General features: G+C 37.4%; 3 protein-coding genes across 7 annotated transcripts in view; all 3 read left to right on the forward strand.

Moving 5' to 3' along the window:
* Positions 1-7,129, forward strand: part of tacc1 (transforming, acidic coiled-coil containing protein 1) — a 29,536-nt gene extending 22,407 nt beyond the window's left edge. For all 3 annotated transcript variants that reach the window (XM_056247894.1, XM_056247895.1, XM_056247893.1), the window contains exons 6-13: positions 1,713-1,765; positions 2,111-2,233; positions 2,497-2,573; positions 2,686-2,729; positions 2,844-3,004; positions 3,093-3,199; positions 4,951-5,071; positions 5,200-7,129. In XM_056247894.1, coding sequence (XP_056103869.1) covers positions 1,713-1,765; positions 2,111-2,233; positions 2,497-2,573; positions 2,686-2,729; positions 2,844-3,004; positions 3,093-3,199; positions 4,951-5,071; positions 5,200-5,268 — 755 coding nt within the window. In that variant the 3' untranslated portion in view covers positions 5,269-7,129. The remainder of the gene's footprint in view (positions 1-1,712; positions 1,766-2,110; positions 2,234-2,496; positions 2,574-2,685; positions 2,730-2,843; positions 3,005-3,092; positions 3,200-4,950; positions 5,072-5,199) is intronic.
* Positions 7,130-7,635: 506 nt separating this feature from the next.
* Positions 7,636-10,571, forward strand: si:ch211-113d22.2 (urokinase plasminogen activator surface receptor). 2 transcript variants are annotated; one of them, XM_056247597.1, is made up of 3 exons: positions 7,636-7,760; positions 8,939-9,079; positions 10,125-10,571. In XM_056247597.1, exons 1-3 carry the CDS (start codon positions 7,712-7,714, stop codon positions 10,337-10,339), a joined length of 405 nt encoding a protein of 134 aa, XP_056103572.1. In that variant the 5' UTR covers positions 7,636-7,711; the 3' UTR covers positions 10,340-10,571. The 2 variants fall into 2 exon arrangements, with proteins under 2 accessions (XP_056103572.1, XP_056103573.1); XM_056247598.1 differs by having other exon boundaries at positions 7,651-7,760; positions 8,966-9,079.
* A 1,574-nt stretch (positions 10,572-12,145) lies between these two features.
* The window catches only part of loxl2a (lysyl oxidase-like 2a), a 30,149-nt gene continuing 21,520 nt past the window's right edge, over positions 12,146-20,774 (forward strand). The window contains exons 1-3 of one of the 2 annotated variants that reach the window (XM_056247914.1): positions 12,146-12,291; positions 14,040-14,327; positions 15,985-16,160. In XM_056247914.1, coding sequence (XP_056103889.1) covers positions 14,060-14,327; positions 15,985-16,160 — 444 coding nt within the window. In that variant the 5' untranslated portion in view covers positions 12,146-12,291; positions 14,040-14,059. The remainder of the gene's footprint in view (positions 12,292-14,039; positions 14,328-15,984; positions 16,161-20,774) is intronic. The other variant, XM_056247915.1, reaches the window with a different exon arrangement.

Here is a 20,774-nt window from a genome sequence, read left to right on the forward strand (position 1 = left end):
TCTCTCTCTCTCTCTCTCTCTCTCTCTCTCTCTCTCTCTCTCTCTCTCTCTCTCTCTCTCTCTCTCTCTCTCTCTCTCTCTCAGGAAGAGTCCTCTGTTCTGTTGCCATTTTAATTTGCCCAGTAAACAAAAACAGTTCCAGACAATCCTATTTTTGAGCCACCAGAGAGCAGCAGTTTGGCAAGATTATGAAGTTCATTAAGTTGATTAAACAGTGGTCCTGTCATCATAGATGTTGAAAAAAATATGTCCCTGCGGTTACCAAAGATAATGTGAAATCACGCAGACAGATTATTTGAAAGAAAAATGTTTTCATAATGCTTATAATACATAATGCTTTCATAAAAATATAAATTTATCAGCTTTAGAAACTTACTTTTATATTTTGCTGCTGACGTCGTGTCTTGGAGCGGGAAGCGAATAACCAATACAACCATAACACAGCCTTCGCACGATCCAATCAAATCGCAGAGGATACAATTAAGTCCCGCCCTTCATTAGATCCCACTGAATATTGTTTTACCATTTTTACAAACGAATGCCGTTTTGTGTTGTCTCTTTAGATAATGCCTGCATAAAGAAAGAGCTTTCTCTCCGTTTCTTCTTTCACTTTCATTAAAATTTGTAGTTATGGGTAGATACATTTAAATTAGAATAAAGAAGTGAACGCTGCACTCGCTTTTGATCTGAATACAAGTGATACCATTTCGCTATAGTAGCCTGTGCTGCCCTCTAGTGGATACTTTATGAATGATTTGAAATCTTACTATTTCCTTTAGAGAGACCCTTATAAACGGTTTACATATTTTCAAATAGGGCTTACATTTTTGTCCACTGGCAAAGTAGATATACTGGTAACACTTTACAATACGGGTGCACTAATATGCATTAATTCATGTTTAACTAATGCATAGATAATCATGAGTTAATGTATGATTCATGAAGAACTAAACCATTAATTAATGATTACTGCATCAGCAACTAATAAAGAGTCTATATGATTAATAGATTAAGTAATACATGAATTGCTATTAATTCAATGTGTCATTATGTATTAATTCCTTAATAACATATGTTATTAACTAATAGTGTAAATTAATGTGTTAATTACCACAATTAGTCAAAGCTATGCACTTCAACTTCCAGTTGTCTGCTTTAATTAATCATTAGCTAATGATTTGCAAAGGTATCATTATGTTATGACTTTACTTGTTGAGGCACATCGTTATTAACTAGTCTAGTTAATAACGATGTGCCTCAACAAGTAAAGTAATTACATAATGATACTTTGCAAATCATTAGTAATGATTAATTAAAGCAGACAACTGGAAGTTGAAGATAGCATAGCTTTGCTCATTGCTGGTAATTAACACATTAATTTACACTATTAGTTAATAAAATATGTTATTAAGGAATTAATACATCAATGACACATTGAATTAATAGCAATTCATGTATGAACTAATACATTAACCATACAGACTCTTAATTAGTTCCTAATGTGGTAATCATTAATGAATAGCTTAGATAATCATTAGTTACACATTAATTCAGTATTATCTGTGCATTAGTTAAGCATGAATTAATGCTTATTAGTGCACCCGTATTGTAAAGTGTTACCGATATACTTTTTTACCGATTATAAAATCCTAGGAAATTGTTACAATATAGGCTAATCAAATCAGTAATAATCTGCCTTTCTTTTTAATCAGATCTGCCAGTAGGGATAACAGACCGGTTTGATGAGAAGGACCTCTCCTCTTCGGTAAGTTCTGATTGATTAGTATCTATGGCATTCCTTTAAATTCTGTATGACTATCTTCAACACACTAGGCTACTAGCAGAGGTGCCATATCTGCATGACAGAGATTCATAATTATAAACCCTTTAAGGGGATTAGTGATGTCCACAAGATTTAATCTGTTCAAGGGCAAGCTAATAACTGGGTCAGAGGAAAGAGCGTAGTCATTATTTCATCTCCTAGAAAAATGTGGTATTATGTATGCTGCCATATAGTACTATTATTATTGATAGGAACATTTGGTATAATAAATCAATTTCAAAAGGAAACGGTTCCTAAAGTTTTTCTCTGATTGTGCTTGTTCTGCAGAGTGAGAGTCATTCTCTGAGCCTTTCAGACAGCGAGACCATAACGAAGACGAGTCCTGGGCTGGATTCAATCCCTCTCAGTGAGATGGATAAAGCAGCAGTGCTCACGCTGATCAGAGAAGAGGTAACACTCAAACACCTGCCCTGTTTCTACTGTCCTAAGATCAGTCCGGCACAATATTCAGTACATGTAAACACATTAAATGACAAATAAACTAAATAAAAATGGTTACATTTATTTTGTTTTTAATGACATATTTTTTACATTATTATTATTTATTTATTTTGCTATCCAATTAGTTGGAATAGTTTAATGTAGCATTTTAATGTAGTTTTAAATTGAATTTAAAAGTCGAACTGGATAAAGTTGCATTTTTGTAACTGTAGATCATCGCCAAAGAGATCGAAGCCAATGAGTGGAAGAGGAAATGTGAGGAGGGTAAACTGGAGGTCATTGAAATGAGGTACATCCTTATCTAGAACCCTTCCCAGAATGCATCGAGTTTAATCTGACACTGAAACTGACACTTCACTGACAATGAAACATTCTAACATTATTTACTGATTTTACTTTAGGAAAATAGTTGATGAGTATGAGAAGACGGTAGCTCAAATGATAGGTGAGTGATCTACCTCTCAAAACCGTTCAAAAACATAATGAATAAAGTTAAGTGTTTGCACATTTCTGCAATGCACTAATCTTTTTTTTTTTTTTTTTGATTTCCGCAATACAGAAGATGACCAGCGAAAGAACATAGGATCTCAGAAAAGTGTCCACCAGGTAACCCTGGAGAGAGATCAGGCTCTCGCCGACCTCAACTCGGTGGAGCGCTCGCTGTCCGACCTGTTCAGACGCTACGAAAACTTGAAGACCGTCCTCGAGGGCTATAAGAAGGTAAGATGTCTTCTTCAGTCTCCAAAATTCTGAATATATAAACGATTCATGTGAATGTGTACAGATGATTCTGCTGCTCTCTTATCAGAATGAGGAAGTGCTAAAGAAGTGCGCTCAGGATTACCTCACGCGTGTGAGGCAGGAGGAACAACGTTACCAGACCCTCAAAATCCACGCAGAGGAGAAACTTGACAAGTAAGAACCATTTTCACTATTAGGGTACGTTTACACGACAACGATGTGCTAAAAAAAAAAAAAAAAAAAAAACTTTGGACAGATGACAAGGAACCTTTAATTTTTCATGACAAAATGTTATATTGTGTTGATTTGTGTAATTCTTATAACCACTTGTGGTGATGTCAGTATGCCTCCCTTATTTCTTACTGTTAATATCTCTATCCTTTATTTGCAATAAAAAGGGTGTCGTTTTCAAAAACTTCAAAAGTTTGCGTTTTCAGGCCACCAAAACGCAGTTGTCGTGTAAATGAACGGCCAAAACGCATAAAAAGTCTTCCGTTTTTAGTTGAAAACGTTGTCGTGTAAACAGACCCTTAAAGGGGTGGTTCAGAATTTTGGACATCGGGCCTCATTTCCAAGTTAGCCTTAGTGTTATTTATCAGTGGAGACAGTTTTCAAAAATTTTCATCCAGTCGTTCCAGTTGCATAGTTCGCCAGTGCTAGGCTAGCGCGAGTCAACGGTAACTGCTAGCCTGCCATTAAAAAACAGTTTTACCCACTCCACAGTACACCAAAAGCAAATATCGTAAATGTCTGTTGAGAGAATAATGTTAGAAATCAAACTACCCTTTCATTGCATTGCAATAGTTACTTTGTTCCATGTATTTATTAGCACAGTCTACAGCAGCGGCGGAGTGATATGTAGTTACCTAGGCAACCAAGAGAGGTAGTGAGAGAGAGAGGTAGAGAGAGGCAGTTCCGACTGTAGTGCGCTTCGGTTCTGTGTTTACTTTTCGGTGCAGTACTACTAACCGGAGCAAAGTAAAATTCCGCCGCTGCTGAGAAACTAGTTCCTGTAAATGTATTGCGATCATTGAGAGATGCAAGAGTAGTTTGATTTTTAACATTATTCTCTTAACAGACATTTACATCGATAGTCTGGCGGTATAATTTATTTGCGTTTGGTGTACTGTGGAGTGGGAAAAACTGTTTTTAATGGCTGGCTAGCAGTTACCGTTGACTCGCGCTAGCCTAGCACCGGCGGAATATGCAACTGGAACAACTGGATGAACATTTTTGAAAACTGTCTCCACTGATAAAAAACACTAAGGCTAACTTGGAAATGAGGCCCGATGTCCAAAATCCGGAACCACCCCTTTAAAATGATGCGTCAGTTTCCCATGTGCATGTTTGACCTTTTATCCAATGTATTTTGCATAGCCTTTTCATAGTTCCTATAACTAATTGCGGGAGTACCAGCTTTTTGGTGTATTCGCACCGCATGAACTGAAACACCAGCACCCACCATTTAAAAAAAAGCCGTGTACACACAGTTTATAGCTTATATATTTACTCCACGAACTAACTGTACATGGAAAACAGTGATAGATGGACCTTTCGATGTTTACGCTAAGGAGAAAATCCAACGCAACTATGAGGGGACTAAGCGAAACATGATTATGTACTTCTGCTCAGCTAGCAACACATCAAACGTTAATACTTTTTCATATACGGTCTACTTTCTTTGTATAACAGCTCTATCTATTAACGTATTAAACAGGACAGTTAAACGGATCGTAAACTAATGAAGGCGGAGAATAGAGTTGCGTCACTTCAGAGTTCCTATTGGCGGTGCGAATACAACCAGGAAAATGGTCCTAGGGGAACATTTAGTGCTCGAAAAACCTAGTTCCTATAACCAAGTTCCTAGAACTGCCTAGTGCGAAAGGGATATTGAATGATTTCTGACCTGCGTTCGTTTTTTGCAGAGCGAATGAGGAGATAGCTCAGGTGCGAACTAAGGCCAACGCAGAGAGCGTGGCGCTGAACGCCAGCCTGAGAAAAGAGCTGATGAAGGTGGAGTCCCTGGAGCGGGCACTTGAACAGAAGGTAAACTCTCACACATTCATCCTCACCCACATCTGATGTGTATAACACATGCTGTAACATCAAATCAAGATGTTGCAATTCATTTTTTCCAAGCAAACCTTATTTAAAAGTCACATTATTATTTCCAGAATCAAGAGATTGAAGAGCTCACTAAAATTTGTGATGAGCTCATTGCAAAATTGGGCACAACGGACTAAAAGGAACTTAAGGAAGGAGAACCTCACCATTTTTGACCCAAACCCACCCCGACCAAGAACGCCTCTGGATCTCCCATTGTTTTAGTTTTTTTCCTTTTTGGAAAGGAGTCACTTTTCCATGGGTCTGGCTCAGGCATTGGAAGAAACAACAAGATATGAGTCCCAAATGTTTTTTACAGATTCAGAAAATGCTGATGTTGGACTTACACCTATATTTTGGTGGTATAAAATGTTTCATTGGTCTTGAAGAAAGTGGGGAAAACCACCCACATATCTCATTCTGATGACTTTCTGCTGGCTGTTATGGCAGCTGTGTGTTTGGGAGAGACTCCGGGTGTGTGTTCAGGTGTTTGTGGAAAGGCCTTGTTCATAGTTTACATGATTGCACTGCTGCTATTTGTAACGGAGGGAGCAAATCATATTATTTACAACTTTTTTAGTTACATTTCTTGCATTGGATAATACTGTAACCTGTGTAATTATTTGGTTATATATTAGAGATCATAATACAAATTTAAAGGAATTACGGGTTCAGTACAAGTTCAAGATCAATTGACGTCACTGGTGGTATAATGTGGATTACCACAAAAATGAATGAATGAATTAATTTCCTCTTGTCTTTAAAAAAAAGCAAAAATACAGGTTTACAGTGAGGCACTTAAAATGAAAGTGAATGTTAAACGTTACAATATCAAGTAGTTCAACTGTATAGTCATATGACGAAACAATATGAGGGTTAATATGATTTTAGTGTGAAAAATCACTTGCTAACCTTTTCTATGTAAAGTTTAATGCAATTTTCCTACTTTTGTTGCCACCCACAAAGCCTAAAACCCTAAAAAAAAATATTTTTGAGCTTAAATAATATGCACATGTTCACAGAAGAATTAATCTGAGTACTTCCATACAATTGTAAGCATATTTCTGCTCTAAAATTGGCCCCCTTCCATTCAAGTCCCTCACTGTAATCTCGGTGGAAAAAAGCAGGGATTTATATTACATTTGTATGGATTCAAAAGACATTTTGTGTTACTCAACACAAATGCTGTCGAGTTTAACTTGTATTGAACCCGCAATAATCTTTTACGGAGTAGCTTTTAGCATATTCAAGACTTCTGTTGTAAGAGTTTGTAGACAGTTGTAGTTCCATACATTGTTTTTCTTACTCTCTGGGTGTTTATAGGTGCCAAATTATCATAATTTATTATATTAAGCCAGCTCTGGTGTCACCAGGTGTTCTGATGGGTTACTTTTTTCTAGGCTTGAGGTCATAATAATCCGATCAAATGCTTGCTTCGCAAAATGTAACGGCACAAAAGCAAACCTAACTGAAAGCACTTAAACTTTTTGTATGAAACACTTTGTAGTCTGCATGAATTACAGAGAATATCACAAGTTTACTCTCCGTCGCAGAGAAGCTGTCCAAAGTTATGCCTGTGGACCGAATCATTTTCGAAACATTCAAAAGTCATTACGAGGATTGACAATCTTTTGCCCGACTAGTATACGTGCCTAATGCTGAAGTGATGCTTTCTTTTGGCTGTTTTTTTTTTTTTTTTTGTACCCACAATTCCTCTGTGCTATCTTATGCAACATTTTTGCTCAGAATATCCAACTGCCAAATGAATCCGCTATCCGTGTGCCAAGCGTTAACGGGTCGTGTAGAGAAATCGAGCCTGCGTTTCACGAGCGTGTTGGTGTTCTTTACAGTACTCACTGACCTGTGTATATTTTTATGAGAAGTTCTTTTACTGTGTTATTAATGTTTGTAAAGTGGAAGAGAGAGTTGCACAGATATCCCGTTGACTAATATATATTTTGTGCATAAATGCAATCCCTGAATAAAGAAATAATTAGCTTGTTGAATGAATGCCTTAAGAAGTGTTATTGGGTTGCAGTCAGTATCGGTATCTGTCTTTACAGAAATGATTGTGAGTGTGTAGCATATATAATCTCTTCTTAAGAGGGATATCTGGTGACAGGGTATTAATATGTGCACTCACAAAGAGATTGTCCTTATGTTGAGGACAGGTACACTGCAGTAAATTCAATCAAAACAGTGTTGTGCTGCAAATAACACACAACAAATGCAATGTTTGAATCATTGAAATGTACAGTAGGCTACACTGTTAATAATAAGTTCCCGGGTGTCATTCTGTGGCCTTCTGGTAAGTGTACTTGACTTGCATGGGTCCTGGAGTCATTTTTAAAAAGGAAATCTGTGTTGAGATGTTCAGAGAAATGTCCAGATCATGAATCATTTCTCCTCTGTAATGGTTCATCCTCGCTCTCGCCTGGTTTACAGTTAATTATGCAGATGCGTCGTGTGTGTTAAGCCGGTGATGAATGCACACTGTGGGATTATGGAGAGGCGCTGAGGTGTTTTGTAGTTTAAGACTTTCACACTGTCTCAGCACTTCTCTCCAAACAGCATCTCCTCAACATGAAGACTCTCCTCGCCGCAATAGTCCTGTTCACCGCTGTGTTACACAGTGAGTATCTGTATAGAACCAATACCAAACGCGTCCAAATCAAATGTTCTTTTTTTTCTTTCATATTTCTTTATGGTTCATTTTAATGCTGCCATTACTTTGAGTGTTGATACTCCTGTAATAGAGATTTTACAAAAATACTTACAATTGTTCAAATATTAATCGAATATTCATTTTCTTTCCCCGCACACATAATAAGTATACATGTAGCCTATACAAATATAATATACATTTTCGTTATTTATTATTATTGCTATTATTTATAATAAATATAAATATTAAAATGGATAGATGTATTATAAATATTTTTATATACATTTTGTAACAGCAGTAAGTGTTTCTACATTAAATGTAATTATTATTTTATTATTAATATTGACGACAACACGTTGCTGTTACTAAATGTAGCCTATATAAAATGGTTTATTTATTTATTTACTGTTCATTTCGTTCATGAATTAAATGTATGTGAAATTCTTTATTTTAGATGTATCATAAATGATCACATTTTAATATAAATGTTATATATTAATTTTAATGTTAATAATTGTAATGATACAAATTAAATGTAGGCCTAATTATATATATATATATATATATATATATATATGAATTTATTTAATAAAAAAATCCAGTAAAAAAAGTAATGTTGTGAAATATTATTACAATTTAAAATAATTGTTTTCTATTTTAATACATTTAACTAAAAATGTAATGTATCCCTGTGACATGAATTTAGCATCATTACTTCAGTCTTCAGTCTCACATGATCCTTCAGAAATCATTCTAATATGACGATTTTCTGCTCAAGAAACATTTCTTATTATTATCAATGTTGAAAACAGTTTTTGCCGCTTAACATTTTTGTGGAAACTGTTACCATTCAAACATTTGTGTAAGATTAATACTTTTATTTTATATTAAAATAAAAACAGTTCTATTAATGCAGACTTGTTGAGCATAAGAGCATTTTTAAAACATTAAAAAACAAATAATTCTTCCAAACTTGACAGGTAACATATTTACAACATATATATATAAAGCGCTTTGAGTACAGAGAAACCCGCTATATAAATTTAATGAATTATTATTATTATTATTAATTATATATTCAATACAGTCCTTGTAAAGAGATTACTAGTATTTGCATAGTTTGGAGTGGTATAATCTCAGATCAGTGGTGTTGTCTTGTTCGGTGTGTGAAGGTGAGGGGTTGAAGTGTTACACCTGTGTGGCTAAGAACATGGAGGATTGTAACCGGCAGGGATCGACAGTGTGTCCTGCTCACTCAGATGCCTGCTCTACTATCACGGGACCCAGTGAGTAGTACACACACACACACACACACACACACACACACACACACACACACACACACACACACACACACACACACACACACACACACACACACACACACAGACACACACACACACACACACACACACACACACACACACACACACACACACACACACACACACACACACACACACACACACACACACACACACACACACACACACACACAGACAGATTGCTGTTATAGTTCTCTTAGTGACCACATGGTGGAGACATCCCTCTTGAACATCTGTGGTGTTTCAATTTAATATGGTGGGGCAAACCGGGGCTAGTTGTCACAGTTTTAACCCAAGTGATTATTTCCGAGGGTGTGATTATTTATGAAATACAATTAATGTACTTGGTTACAATTAAAGCTATCAAACATTTACACCTTTACTGCAAAACACCGTTAATTACACAGTTAATTGAACTCGTTGACCTATTGTGACAACAACATGCCCCGATATTCTAATCTATATGAAGTTGTTAAAATTTAACCTGCCATTTAATTTTTTTTAAATTGAATTAAAGCACTGAAATAATAATAAAATGAAAAGAAGAAAAATATGCAACAACTTGACAAGACCTGATATTTAAAGTTAGAAAAGTACTCTAGTCTGCATGTTCTGTATGTCAATATGATTATGCTTTTTCCAATTGTTTACCCAGCATCTATAGCAACAAACAAACAAATAAAAATATATATTTTAATTTGGAGGTCAGAATTCATAAAAAATTATGCTGATTTAAGACCGTTTTGAACTGTGTGTTTAAAGCCAATATACAAAAACACTGCTAAAAAAACATTAATGTAAATTATCTTCTGACTTAAAACCTACAGTTCTTGTGACAAATAGCCCCGGTCTGCACTATTACTAACATAATACTGTGTGTCTGCTGGATTGCACACACACTCAACCAACAGCACAGACCAAACGAGGATAATCTGACGTGTCCTTCAGCAATGCTCGGACTGAGGGTGATGTGTTTCTTTAAATCTGTGTGTTTTGTTCACCGCAGACTCTGTGATGAAGTCATGCGCTTACAAGTCTTTCTGTGACAAGTCTCACATGAGCAATGGTGAGGTGAAGCTGGAATGCTGCTTCAACGACGACTGCAACGGCCCGCACCGGTCCCACAGCCACGGGGAACACGGTGCCGCCCCGCCCCTGAGCTCCTGCCCTGTCCTGCTGCTGGGGGTCCTGCTCATTACACTGGCTGTCAGTTCCCTGTGAACCCTTTAGTCTTACATGTCAAATAAAGCCTCCTCTGATCTATTTAATGTAACTGATAGATAGATGAGCTTTTGTCTATTGGGCAGCAGCATAATCTGTGTGTGTTCATGCTGTTACACACACAGGGGTTAATTAAACACTGCTTAGATTTTGTGTTGATCTCTTTTATTGTACTTGAGCTCAAATGAGCATCTGCTGAACTAATGAATAAACTAATAAATGACCAAGTAAAAACAAATTGTTAATTGTGATTATCTATCTATCTATCTATCTATCTATCTATCTATCTATCTATCTATCTATCTATCTATCTATCTATCTATCTATCTATCTATCTATCTATCTATCCATGTCTAACCATCCATTTATATCCATCCATCCGTCCATGTCTGTCTGTCCAGCCCATTCTCATCCTTTGGCGTCATACATGTGACGCTTTGGACATTTCGTTGAAATCTTACGCACATGGCATCCTTCAGCATCAATATGAGACGCAGAACCCAAGGCGTCATACAGGTGACGCTCGTCTAAATCCAACGCACATGGCATCGTTTAGCGTCAATATGAGACGCAGATCCCAAGGCGTCATAACCGTACCCAGACCTAAACCTACCCATAACAGTGCGTGTTATATTAAAGGATGCCATGTGCGTAAGATTTCAAATGTCATATGGACGTCACCTATGACGCCAAAGGTCTGTCTATCTATCTATCTATCCATCCATCCATCTATTCATCCATGTCTAGCTATCCATCCATCCATCCATTTCTATCTATCCATCCATGCCCATCCAACAGTCTGTCCGACGCTGGATGTTGACGTCAACCCTTCTTTCGTTTCCAACCAAAATGCAACCCCTGCAACCAAAATCATCCCCTGACTGGCGTTACTACTTTCTACTCGAGGACCTGACAGAAATGTAGGGGAGTAAAAAGTATGATAATTGACTTTCAAATGTAGTTAAGTTAAAGTTAAAAGTTTCCAGAAAAAAATAATACGCAAGTAAAGTACAGATACTCAAAAAGTGTATTAAAGTACAGTACTCAGGTAAATGTAGCCTACTTTGTTACTGTCCACCTCTGTCAATCCATCGTTGTCTATCTATCCATCCATCAATCCATCCATCTATGTCTATCTATCTATGCATCCACCCATCCATGTCTCTCTATGGTGAACGTGATTTCACCAAGTACCACATGTTCCTGGATCAACATCGTTGTTGATCCTGGATCAACTTTCCAATCAACCAATCAGATCTGAGGGACAAGTTTACAGTTTATGTCAAGTTTAGGCTTAGAACCAGGGTGAAGTACTTAAACATCAGTGTTATTCACCTATCATTACCCTCTGATTTTAGGGAAAAGTTATGGGTAGGGTTAGGTTTAGGGGTAGGGATTGGGTAAGGACTACATTTTGGGACAGGAATGTTGATCCAGGGTAAACAAAATATGTTGATCCAGGACCATGTCTTACTTCACAAAATCACGGTGACCGTCTATCTATCTACTGTATCTATTTATCTATATCCATCCATCCATTCATGTCTGTCTATCTACTCTATCTATCTATCTATCTATCCATCCATCCATCCATCCATGCCTGTCTGTCGTTCTTTCCGTCTGTCGTTCTGTCACAGTCAATGGAAAAGTAAGCGTTAGTCGTGAGAAGCCTCACCTAGGTCTACAGGGCATCCCCAGCTGTATGACGACAGTCATGTGCAGCACGCACACACACACACACACACACACGGGGCGTCTGTAACTTTCATAATGTGTCAGCGATGGCTGGTTTCATATTGCAGTGGTGGTGGGAGGCGGTGAAGCGCGTGTACTGGTTTAAAAGTGTTGCAGGAGACAGACAGAACCAGCGCTGCTGCACCAGATCCAGATCCAGCTCCAGCTTCGCGTGTAACTGGGCAGAGTTTCTTCACTACAACAAACTTTGTCCAAAGGTAAGTTAAGGCGCCAAACAGAAATTATATTTAGTAGCCTATTTAATAATTTGTTTACCACTGAATCGAATTCTGTTTGAAACTTCAAATGCTGACTTCGTAGTTGTGTTGGATGTCTTTATTAATAACGAAATGTGATTAATGATATAGCCATGACTGGAATTTAACCCCAATAATATGGATATGTAGGAACAATCGTTACAAATTTGCAGTCATGTTCTTAGAAATGTACTCGTTGTTCATGTTGGTTTCGGCATAGACTTTTGAAAATGCTTGTATTTATTGTATTATTATAAAATTCTTAAGAAGTGTAATCATCAAGTGATGAGGTAGGCCTTATACAACTTTCCTAGCGCCTCAAATACAAATTATGTATACCTAGGCAATGTGTATTTTTCCCCAGAAAATTGTTTTTCAAAAATCAACAATGTTTAATGTTTTTTTTTATAACTAAATTGCTTTACAGCTTAGAAATATAAATAATGACACAATCACACACACACACACACACACACACACACACACACACACACACACACACACACACACACACACACACACACACACACACACACACACACACACACACACACACACACACACTCTCTCTTTTAATTATACTTTTATTTAATTGTAGGCTATCTCTGTATAATAAAGTATTAATGCATTATCAATGTGTACAAACTTATTTGGCTCTGAATATTAGCATATTGTATATGACAATTAATGTGTAATGAATGAAACAAAAAAAAATAGTCATAGTCAACAACGTTTTAACAATGATGTCATGAATCTAAGTGTGCTGTCCTGCTGCTGCTTGCTCTGCAACACTGAAACGGGTGAGGTTGCATTGTTTGGACAGTGATTGACATCACGTTAAAGTCTCTTTAAATTAATAAAGCGACTCACTGTAAAGGCAGCTTTTTGTTTTAGTGAATTATCTGGGAACAGAATCCCAAAGGGAATAAGTCAGAAAATGGGATATTGTGTTACGGGTAATTGTCCTGCTGGGTGGACAGATGAGGAGTGTGCTAAACTTTAATTCAGTCACTAATCTTAACATCATTTCGTGAAGATAAAAGTTTAGTTAGCGTACTTCACACAAAGTACATGATACATGTATGGGAGTTAAACATCTTGACCATGTTGATGTCTACTTCTATGAAAATGCCCACTGTGGTTTTGGCGGTTAGATGTGTATGAATGAAGGAGGTTGTAATGCCATGCTGCCTTTTCTAGAAACTAGAAACATCCTGGAAACCATTTGGCATAGTTCTTGTTTGAATGCTGAGCTGTCTTTTTTGAGTCCAGAATTAATGTGCATATATATGCAGCTTTTAATGCAGTACATGCATTCCTTTGTGAGACATCAATAATGTCTGTATATAGGTCTTATTCCTACAAATAAAACCTCCGACTGACAGAGATGATTGGGATTTGGGATGATTGATGGAAAAGGTAGACACTAGACATCTGTCTGCATGCTATAGCCTCAGGATTTGGGGAAGGGAGGACTGACATTGAGACGGAGTTCAGCATCGTCATACACATGCTCTGCATTAGTGAAGAAAAGACCTTTACCTCCCTTGTAGCATTCATCTAATCAGTTTTTGTGGTCATTATACACTGCATTGAATATGCTGATATCCAGTTCACCAAATGAATAATGTCCCAAATTGGTTAAGTAAATTAGGTTATTTTATGTTAGATTATTAATCTTGTGTTTGTGCTGTTTAATGCTCTCGCAGGTCTTTGTGGAAGTTTAGCCATGGCGGTCTCTTCTGCATTGTACATCTTCAATCTGTTGGTCCTGGTTCAGGCCCAATCTGAATCCCAGCAACCCAAGATTCAACTCCGCCTAGCCGGTGATAAACGCAAGCATTACGAGGGTCGTCTAGAGGTCTTCTACAACAATGAATGGGGGACTGTCTGTGATGATGACTTCTCAATGGAAGCGGCTCATGTTGCGTGCCGGCAGCTTGGCTTCCTGGGCGCTGTGGCTTGGTCCCCATCTGCAAAGTTCGGACAAGGAGAAGGTAGGCAAGAATTACTCCAAAAACTCAGTCTGATAGGCATATTATAAGCGTATATGGTCCATTGAAAGATCCACTATGTTCATATATTCTTAATGCATTAGTAATCCATCATGTTTTAGTCATTAGCAGTAATTGATACCAATCAGACAGTTAAAAAAGTATGGAAACAAGATCCAACGTCAAGAGCAGACATAATCTCATCTCTCTGTCTCTTTACTAAAGAAACATGATGATTTGTTTCAATAAATCTGTCCAAAGATTGTAAATCAAACTCCAGAGTTCAGTGGGTGGTTTTGATTGAGCCCTATGGAAGAATAACCACTTTTATTTCATTTTCCACTGAGTACGCAAAATCAAATGCAGCATGTAATGCACAGTGAGAGGAAATTCTGGAAGGATAACTTTATATTGAAGCAATAGAAAATAGCTAAATCTAGACTGACTAGGTCGGTTAAAGACGGTTTACCAAGGAGGTTTTGCTGTGTCACTATCAGCCTTTTTAAATTCATCGTTCACTTCAAATCTGAATGACATTTTTGAGAAATTTTAAAGAAAGAATTGAGACTGGGACTTTTAAGCTACAAAGAGCATCATAAAAGTATTTTTTCATTGGATCACTGAGTTGATCCCGAGAACCCAATCAGTCCATTTCATGATCGAGTCATTCAGCAAATTCATTAAAAAGATCCCATTCAAAAGAACAATTAATTTATCTAAGGCAGATCTGATTTTTTATCTGATTTCGGTCTGTTCATTGTACAAAGACTTTCAGAACACTTTAACAATATAGCACACGAGTTGTGTGAAGCACTTTTAATGATACCTTTATGGTGCTTTTTAAGGATATTGTTTAAAAACTCACCTTTTGTGGAAGTCATACAGTTTTAGAATTAGATAAAGTAGAATAAGAGAGTACATTTTGAGAGTTCCTCTTAAGGAATAATTCACCCAAAAATGAAAGTGTTCCCGTTATTTACTCACCCTCATGCCATCCTAGGTGTATGTGACTTTCTTCTTTCAGCCGAACACAATCAGAGTTATATTAAATAATATCCTGGCTTAAATTAAAAAAATTCCCAGTTTGTAATGGCATTGAATAGTGTCCTAGTTTTGAAGCTCCAAAAAGCACATCCATCCATCATAAAAGTAATCCATTCGACTCCAGGGGGTTAATAAATACCTTCTGAAGTGAAGCGATGGGTCTTTGTTTTTATAATCAGTGGTTTCCGGCAACAGCCATATGTGCGTTCACGAGAGAGTTGAGTTCCAGCGGAAGGGTGACCTCTGACCCGATGTAGGACATAGGCGTATCGTAAGCTTAGTAGAGAATTGATGAACGCGGAAGTGCAGCGTATAGAGCAAGGCAAAACAAAACGCCGGTCATGAATTAGTAGTCTGAAATGAGAAGTTTTAAAGAAAAATGTCATACGTCAGGTCAGAGGTCACCCTTCTGCCGGAACTCGACTCTCTCATGAACACGCGAACGGCCGTTGCCGGAAGCCAGTGATTATAGTCTATAAAGTTTTAAATATGGATAGTTTTCTTACAAAAACCCATCGCTTCGCTTCAGAAGGCCTTTATTAACCCACTGGAGTCGAATGGATTTTAAACATTTGCTGGTGATTGACAAAACCAACAATTGTTCTTTATTCCACAGGTCGCATTTGGCTAGACAATGTCCATTGCACAGGAAGAGAAAAATCTTTAGCCGAATGCCCCTCGAATGGCTTTGGGGTGTCGGACTGCAGGCACAGCGAGGATGTTGGGGTGATGTGCAATCAGAAGCGGATCCCTGGCCACCGGTTCATCAGTACCATCAACAACAATGTTGAGGTACGTCAAATCACTCTGGGCTCATAGAACATTGTAATCATGGTAGTTTAGTAACCTAACTGATGTTGACAGTGCTGAGTCACTTGGATTTTACTGAAATGCAGTGCAGATGTGAGTTCAGAGCTAGTAAACCAAGCCTGTGGTAATTAGATTTGAAACAGACCAGATATGCCTTTGAAATGCCTTTTTAGGATGACAATTTCCACACTGTATCAACAAAACCACTCTGTTTCCCATCAGAAGAATCAAGAATCCTACCCAGAACCTTCCTCAAAAGCATTATTTCTTAGAGAAACAACCACATATCTTTGTCATATCCGGAAATTCAGTCGAGTGGAGGTTCTGCTTCCCCCACATTCCCTCATCATTTTATCTCTTGGATAAAGGGAAGTGAAGGTCTGCTACTACTGGTCACACATTCCTCTCCAAAGTTCTCCGCTCTAGAATAGTTTTTAAGCATTCAATTCTCCTTTTATGACGTGCCAGCTGTCCACACACACCCGTTTTCTTTGATGCAAAGGTCTGTGCCAGAATCATGATGTTTGTATATTTGCCATGTTACTGTGGCAACCACAGTAAGCAGGTTTAAAGATGGACATTTGAGAGCGATCAAAGAGCCCATGGTGTGCTTTTCCATTTCCACAACCCTGAGGTTTAATGACATTACCACATTGTGTGTCTCTCCCCCGATCCTTCCTGTCCCAGAGCCGCTCCCCCACTCTTTCAATGCCTTCTTTGGGAATTGCTGACTAATGGAAGGAATGAAAGCAAAAAGCAAAAAGTCCCACCTGTCAAACGTGAATTCTTTAATTATGAGAAGCAAAAAGACTGCGCTGGTTAATCGGTTTCAATGAGGGACGGTGTTTTTCTTGTCTGGCATTAAAAACACCAGCCGTCAGGTAGGCAACCTTCTCATATTTCCGGCGTTCAGAAGTCGTCATAGTTGGGTAAACGTCTATAGTGGTGAATGGGATACGGCAACAAATATTAGTTTTGTATTCCCATTTTCTCCAATAGCAACGACTTTCCAAAAGAGTGAAAAATATAGAGAGATTAATTACAGCAGTCAGAAGAGAGAATGTCAAATTTGTCGTCACTCCCTCAGCCGTTGTATTAGAAAAATACAAAAATACTAATACCGGCCCACATCTAGACCATGTGGAATCCACGTGTACCAGATGTGGGCCGGATCTGGGCCGACACTATGTTGCTGTCTGGGGTGTTAATCTGTTTTGTAATTTACTGCAAAGGTATGAATATAACACAAAGTGTGGCATTATAAATGTAAATAATTCTTTTTTAGAATTAAAATATGATAACTGTGGAATTGTGTTTGTGAAAAAGGTTCCACTGGTCACTTCAACACCTCAAATTTCTGTGATGTCACCAGTCAGGAGACAGTCTGTGAATGAATGTGAGAATTGGTAGGTGTTATCGTGACTTTTCCTGCGTCACATACCAGAAGTCTGAGACACAGGCAGTCTCTGTGAACCTTGTATGAGTGAATTCTCAAACACCAGCGCAGCAGGGTGACCTGAACTGAGACAGACGCCCAGATTCCTCAGGCTTCCTTTCACAGTCAATGTTTTTATAAGCAAGAGTCCATCTTTTTGTGTATTTTTTCTCATCAATGGACAATTTGATGTCAGAAATGACCAAGAGTAGCCAAAACCGGCAGCTGGACCGTGCTAAATTCTTAGCGCGTCACGAGCAGTGGATTACGAGATCCTTCCACAAATATTATCCTTTGCCAAAACTGGAAAATTGCTAAATAAGGGGTTTTCTGTCACATACATACAAACAACACCATTTGAAAGTCTGTTTGCCTGTTTTATTTACCTTTCCTGGGTGTCAGCACAGCTAGCCAGTGTGTGCTCCACCCAGCAAACATTACCTCTTAAAGACCTTGTTTAAAGATTTAAGAGAAGATGACAGATAGACAGATAACTCCGTTGCATCCAGTATGCTCATATTAGCTTATTATTTCCATGTAAGGAGACACTCCATTACCCTGAAAACATGTTGTGGTTAGCGTTAAACATTAGTGTTAGCGTTATTTCAGAGCTCTAAGTGCAGTTTAGACACTATATTTGACTAGCTGGGTTTAATGGCTTGTGAAACAGTTTAGAAAGGTCATTTAAAGACTGTTTAATTGGATGACCTCTAGCAAAAGCACAAAATACTTGATCTAATGAATGTCTTTCAAGGATGCCATTAGATTTCGGCTGCGTTTAGATGCTCATAGATTTATATTTTTGCACAGAAGCACAGATATTTTTCACATTCACATTTTTGTGTTAATATACGCATTGCCTGAAATACTTCTCTAAAGACAACCATGCATAACAGTCTAATAGCATAGAAACATGCTAACAATCACTACTCGAGTGCGATCATTTCTTTTGGAATGATAAATCAAATATGTAACTGTTTATATTGTTTCCTGTTTCACAGTTTTCCCACTTTATTATTGGCCTCTGAAACATAAACAGATTTTATACTTATAACTGACCACACTCAGCTGGACACTAATAAGAAAGACAAAAGACGGGCTCTCAGAACAGACAGCAGGGGTAAATGAATGAGTGAATTGTTTGTTTTGTATTCTTGTAAACATTCAGTGGAACAGAAGAACAGCTTATCGTAATCAAATGAATCGCCACCACACACAATCTGCCACAACACATGGAAACAATCAGAGGTCCACAGAATGGTCACCAAAAGTTCAGAGCATGAAAGTTTGCTTGGATTGAGTAAATGGATTTGTTGCAATTAATCAGCTAATGATTATATGATTTATTTGTTTGTCTATAGCAGATGTTTCCTAGCAAGCGAAACCTCAGACAAAATTCGGTTACAAAAAGATTCAAATTATTCAAAATCATTAGATATTGAGTTGTACCTACTTTATTTGTTGTGGACAGTCAGGAGATGTTTAGCAGTCTTCAGGATAGAACATTGTAAGGTCATGTTCATAAGGCAAAACGACAGGTCAGGACCTGAAGATGATTTGATGCTTATAATGGATTGCACTCTTCTTGTCATGGTGATTGATGAAAAAATATATAGGCCTATATATTCACCTACAGACAAAGCATGGTCTTAAGTCAACAAACCAGTGTCTGTCTCAACCAGTTGTCTCAACAGAATGTACCAGGAGTGAATCTACATGCTAAATGTAGCCTGAAGAGGTCAAAGTTCAGGATTTTCCACCAGGCTAAGAGGTGTTAGCTTTCTCTCACATTCCATTTTCAAACAAGAGTAGGAAACTCAAGATTCTTCATGATTTCTAGACAATAAAAGCTGTGATATTCAAAACCAGGAAACCAGGATGTATAGGGAGAGGAGGTCAGTTGTGAGGTTAGGATGCCTTTAACATCAATTCTTTAGGAATAGCAAGCATAAAATGTACTGATATAACTGAAAAGGGTATATTGAGAAATTACTGAAACACACATCTTATTTGGGACCGGACATGTTTATCCAAACAATGAATTTTGATTGATATCAATCCACAATCTGACTTGCGATGCAGTCTGGAATAAATCACACCATGTTTGTTCATTTGGCCTGAGGAAAACTTGCCCCCTGACTGATCCTGATTTCTCCCAAAGTTTATTTCTCCATATCTGTCACCTGATGGGGTTTGGGTTCCTTGCCATCATTGCCTTTGGCTCGCTTGGTTGGGGTTTAAAAGACACTTTATTCCGAAATGTTATCAAATTGACTGCAGTGACATTGGATGAAAACAAAACTTCAACTGAATTGTGTTTTCTGCAGAGCAGCTTTATAGCTGAATTGACTTTGAATTTTGAAGTTTGCATCACTGATTATTGTGTAAAGCATTACATATAAAATAAAGATGACTTGACCTGACAATGGTAAGATGGGTGATTTTTGGAAAAAGTTATTATTTTGGCAATTCCATTTAGTGCCACTAGTGGCAAAGAAAATAGTCAAGAACGAATCCAAATGCCCCTGAGTCCATGACAAGACCAAGACCATAAAAATATGGTTTTGGACTTGGAATCGAGTCTAAGTTATTTTAAGTCAAATCGATATTTCATGTCTAATTATTATTTATTTATTGGTTAGTAGCAGTGTTGTAGTAGGCTACTCAAGATAGAAAGGGGAAACAACCAGTTAAGTGGTTTTCAGAGACAATGGTCTCTGGTCCCATAGAAGTTTATGGGTCATACAAAAGTTTATACAAAAATATTTGACCACAGAATATTGTCCAATCAGAATCATGTACTCAGGGGTGGAACGTACACAGAAGTCACGGTTCGGTTCATACCTCGGTTCAGACATCACGGTTCGGTACGATTTCGGTACAATGGAGGGAAAAGCAAAACAAAAATGCAGAAGGTATTGTATTTTTAAAATAAGTTTTATTAATAAAGGCATAGATGCACTGACAATAGTTGTATATAATTAAATTAATAAAAAGACAAAAAGACCTTGCGATATGTTTGGTAATTGTACTATTAATTTAAAATTATTTTGCTATATTTCAGATCAATATATTTGTTTTCCTTAATTTTAATTAACATTATGAATTGACAATGTAACATTATTCTCATCTGAACTATAAATAATTGATTTCTGCATGTA

Source organism: Rhinichthys klamathensis, unplaced genomic scaffold (assembly GCF_029890125.1).
Source record: "Rhinichthys klamathensis goyatoka isolate OS25496 unplaced genomic scaffold, OSU_Roscu_1.1 h1tg000050l_1, whole genome shotgun sequence".
NCBI lineage: Eukaryota > Metazoa > Chordata > Actinopteri > Cypriniformes > Leuciscidae > Rhinichthys > Rhinichthys klamathensis.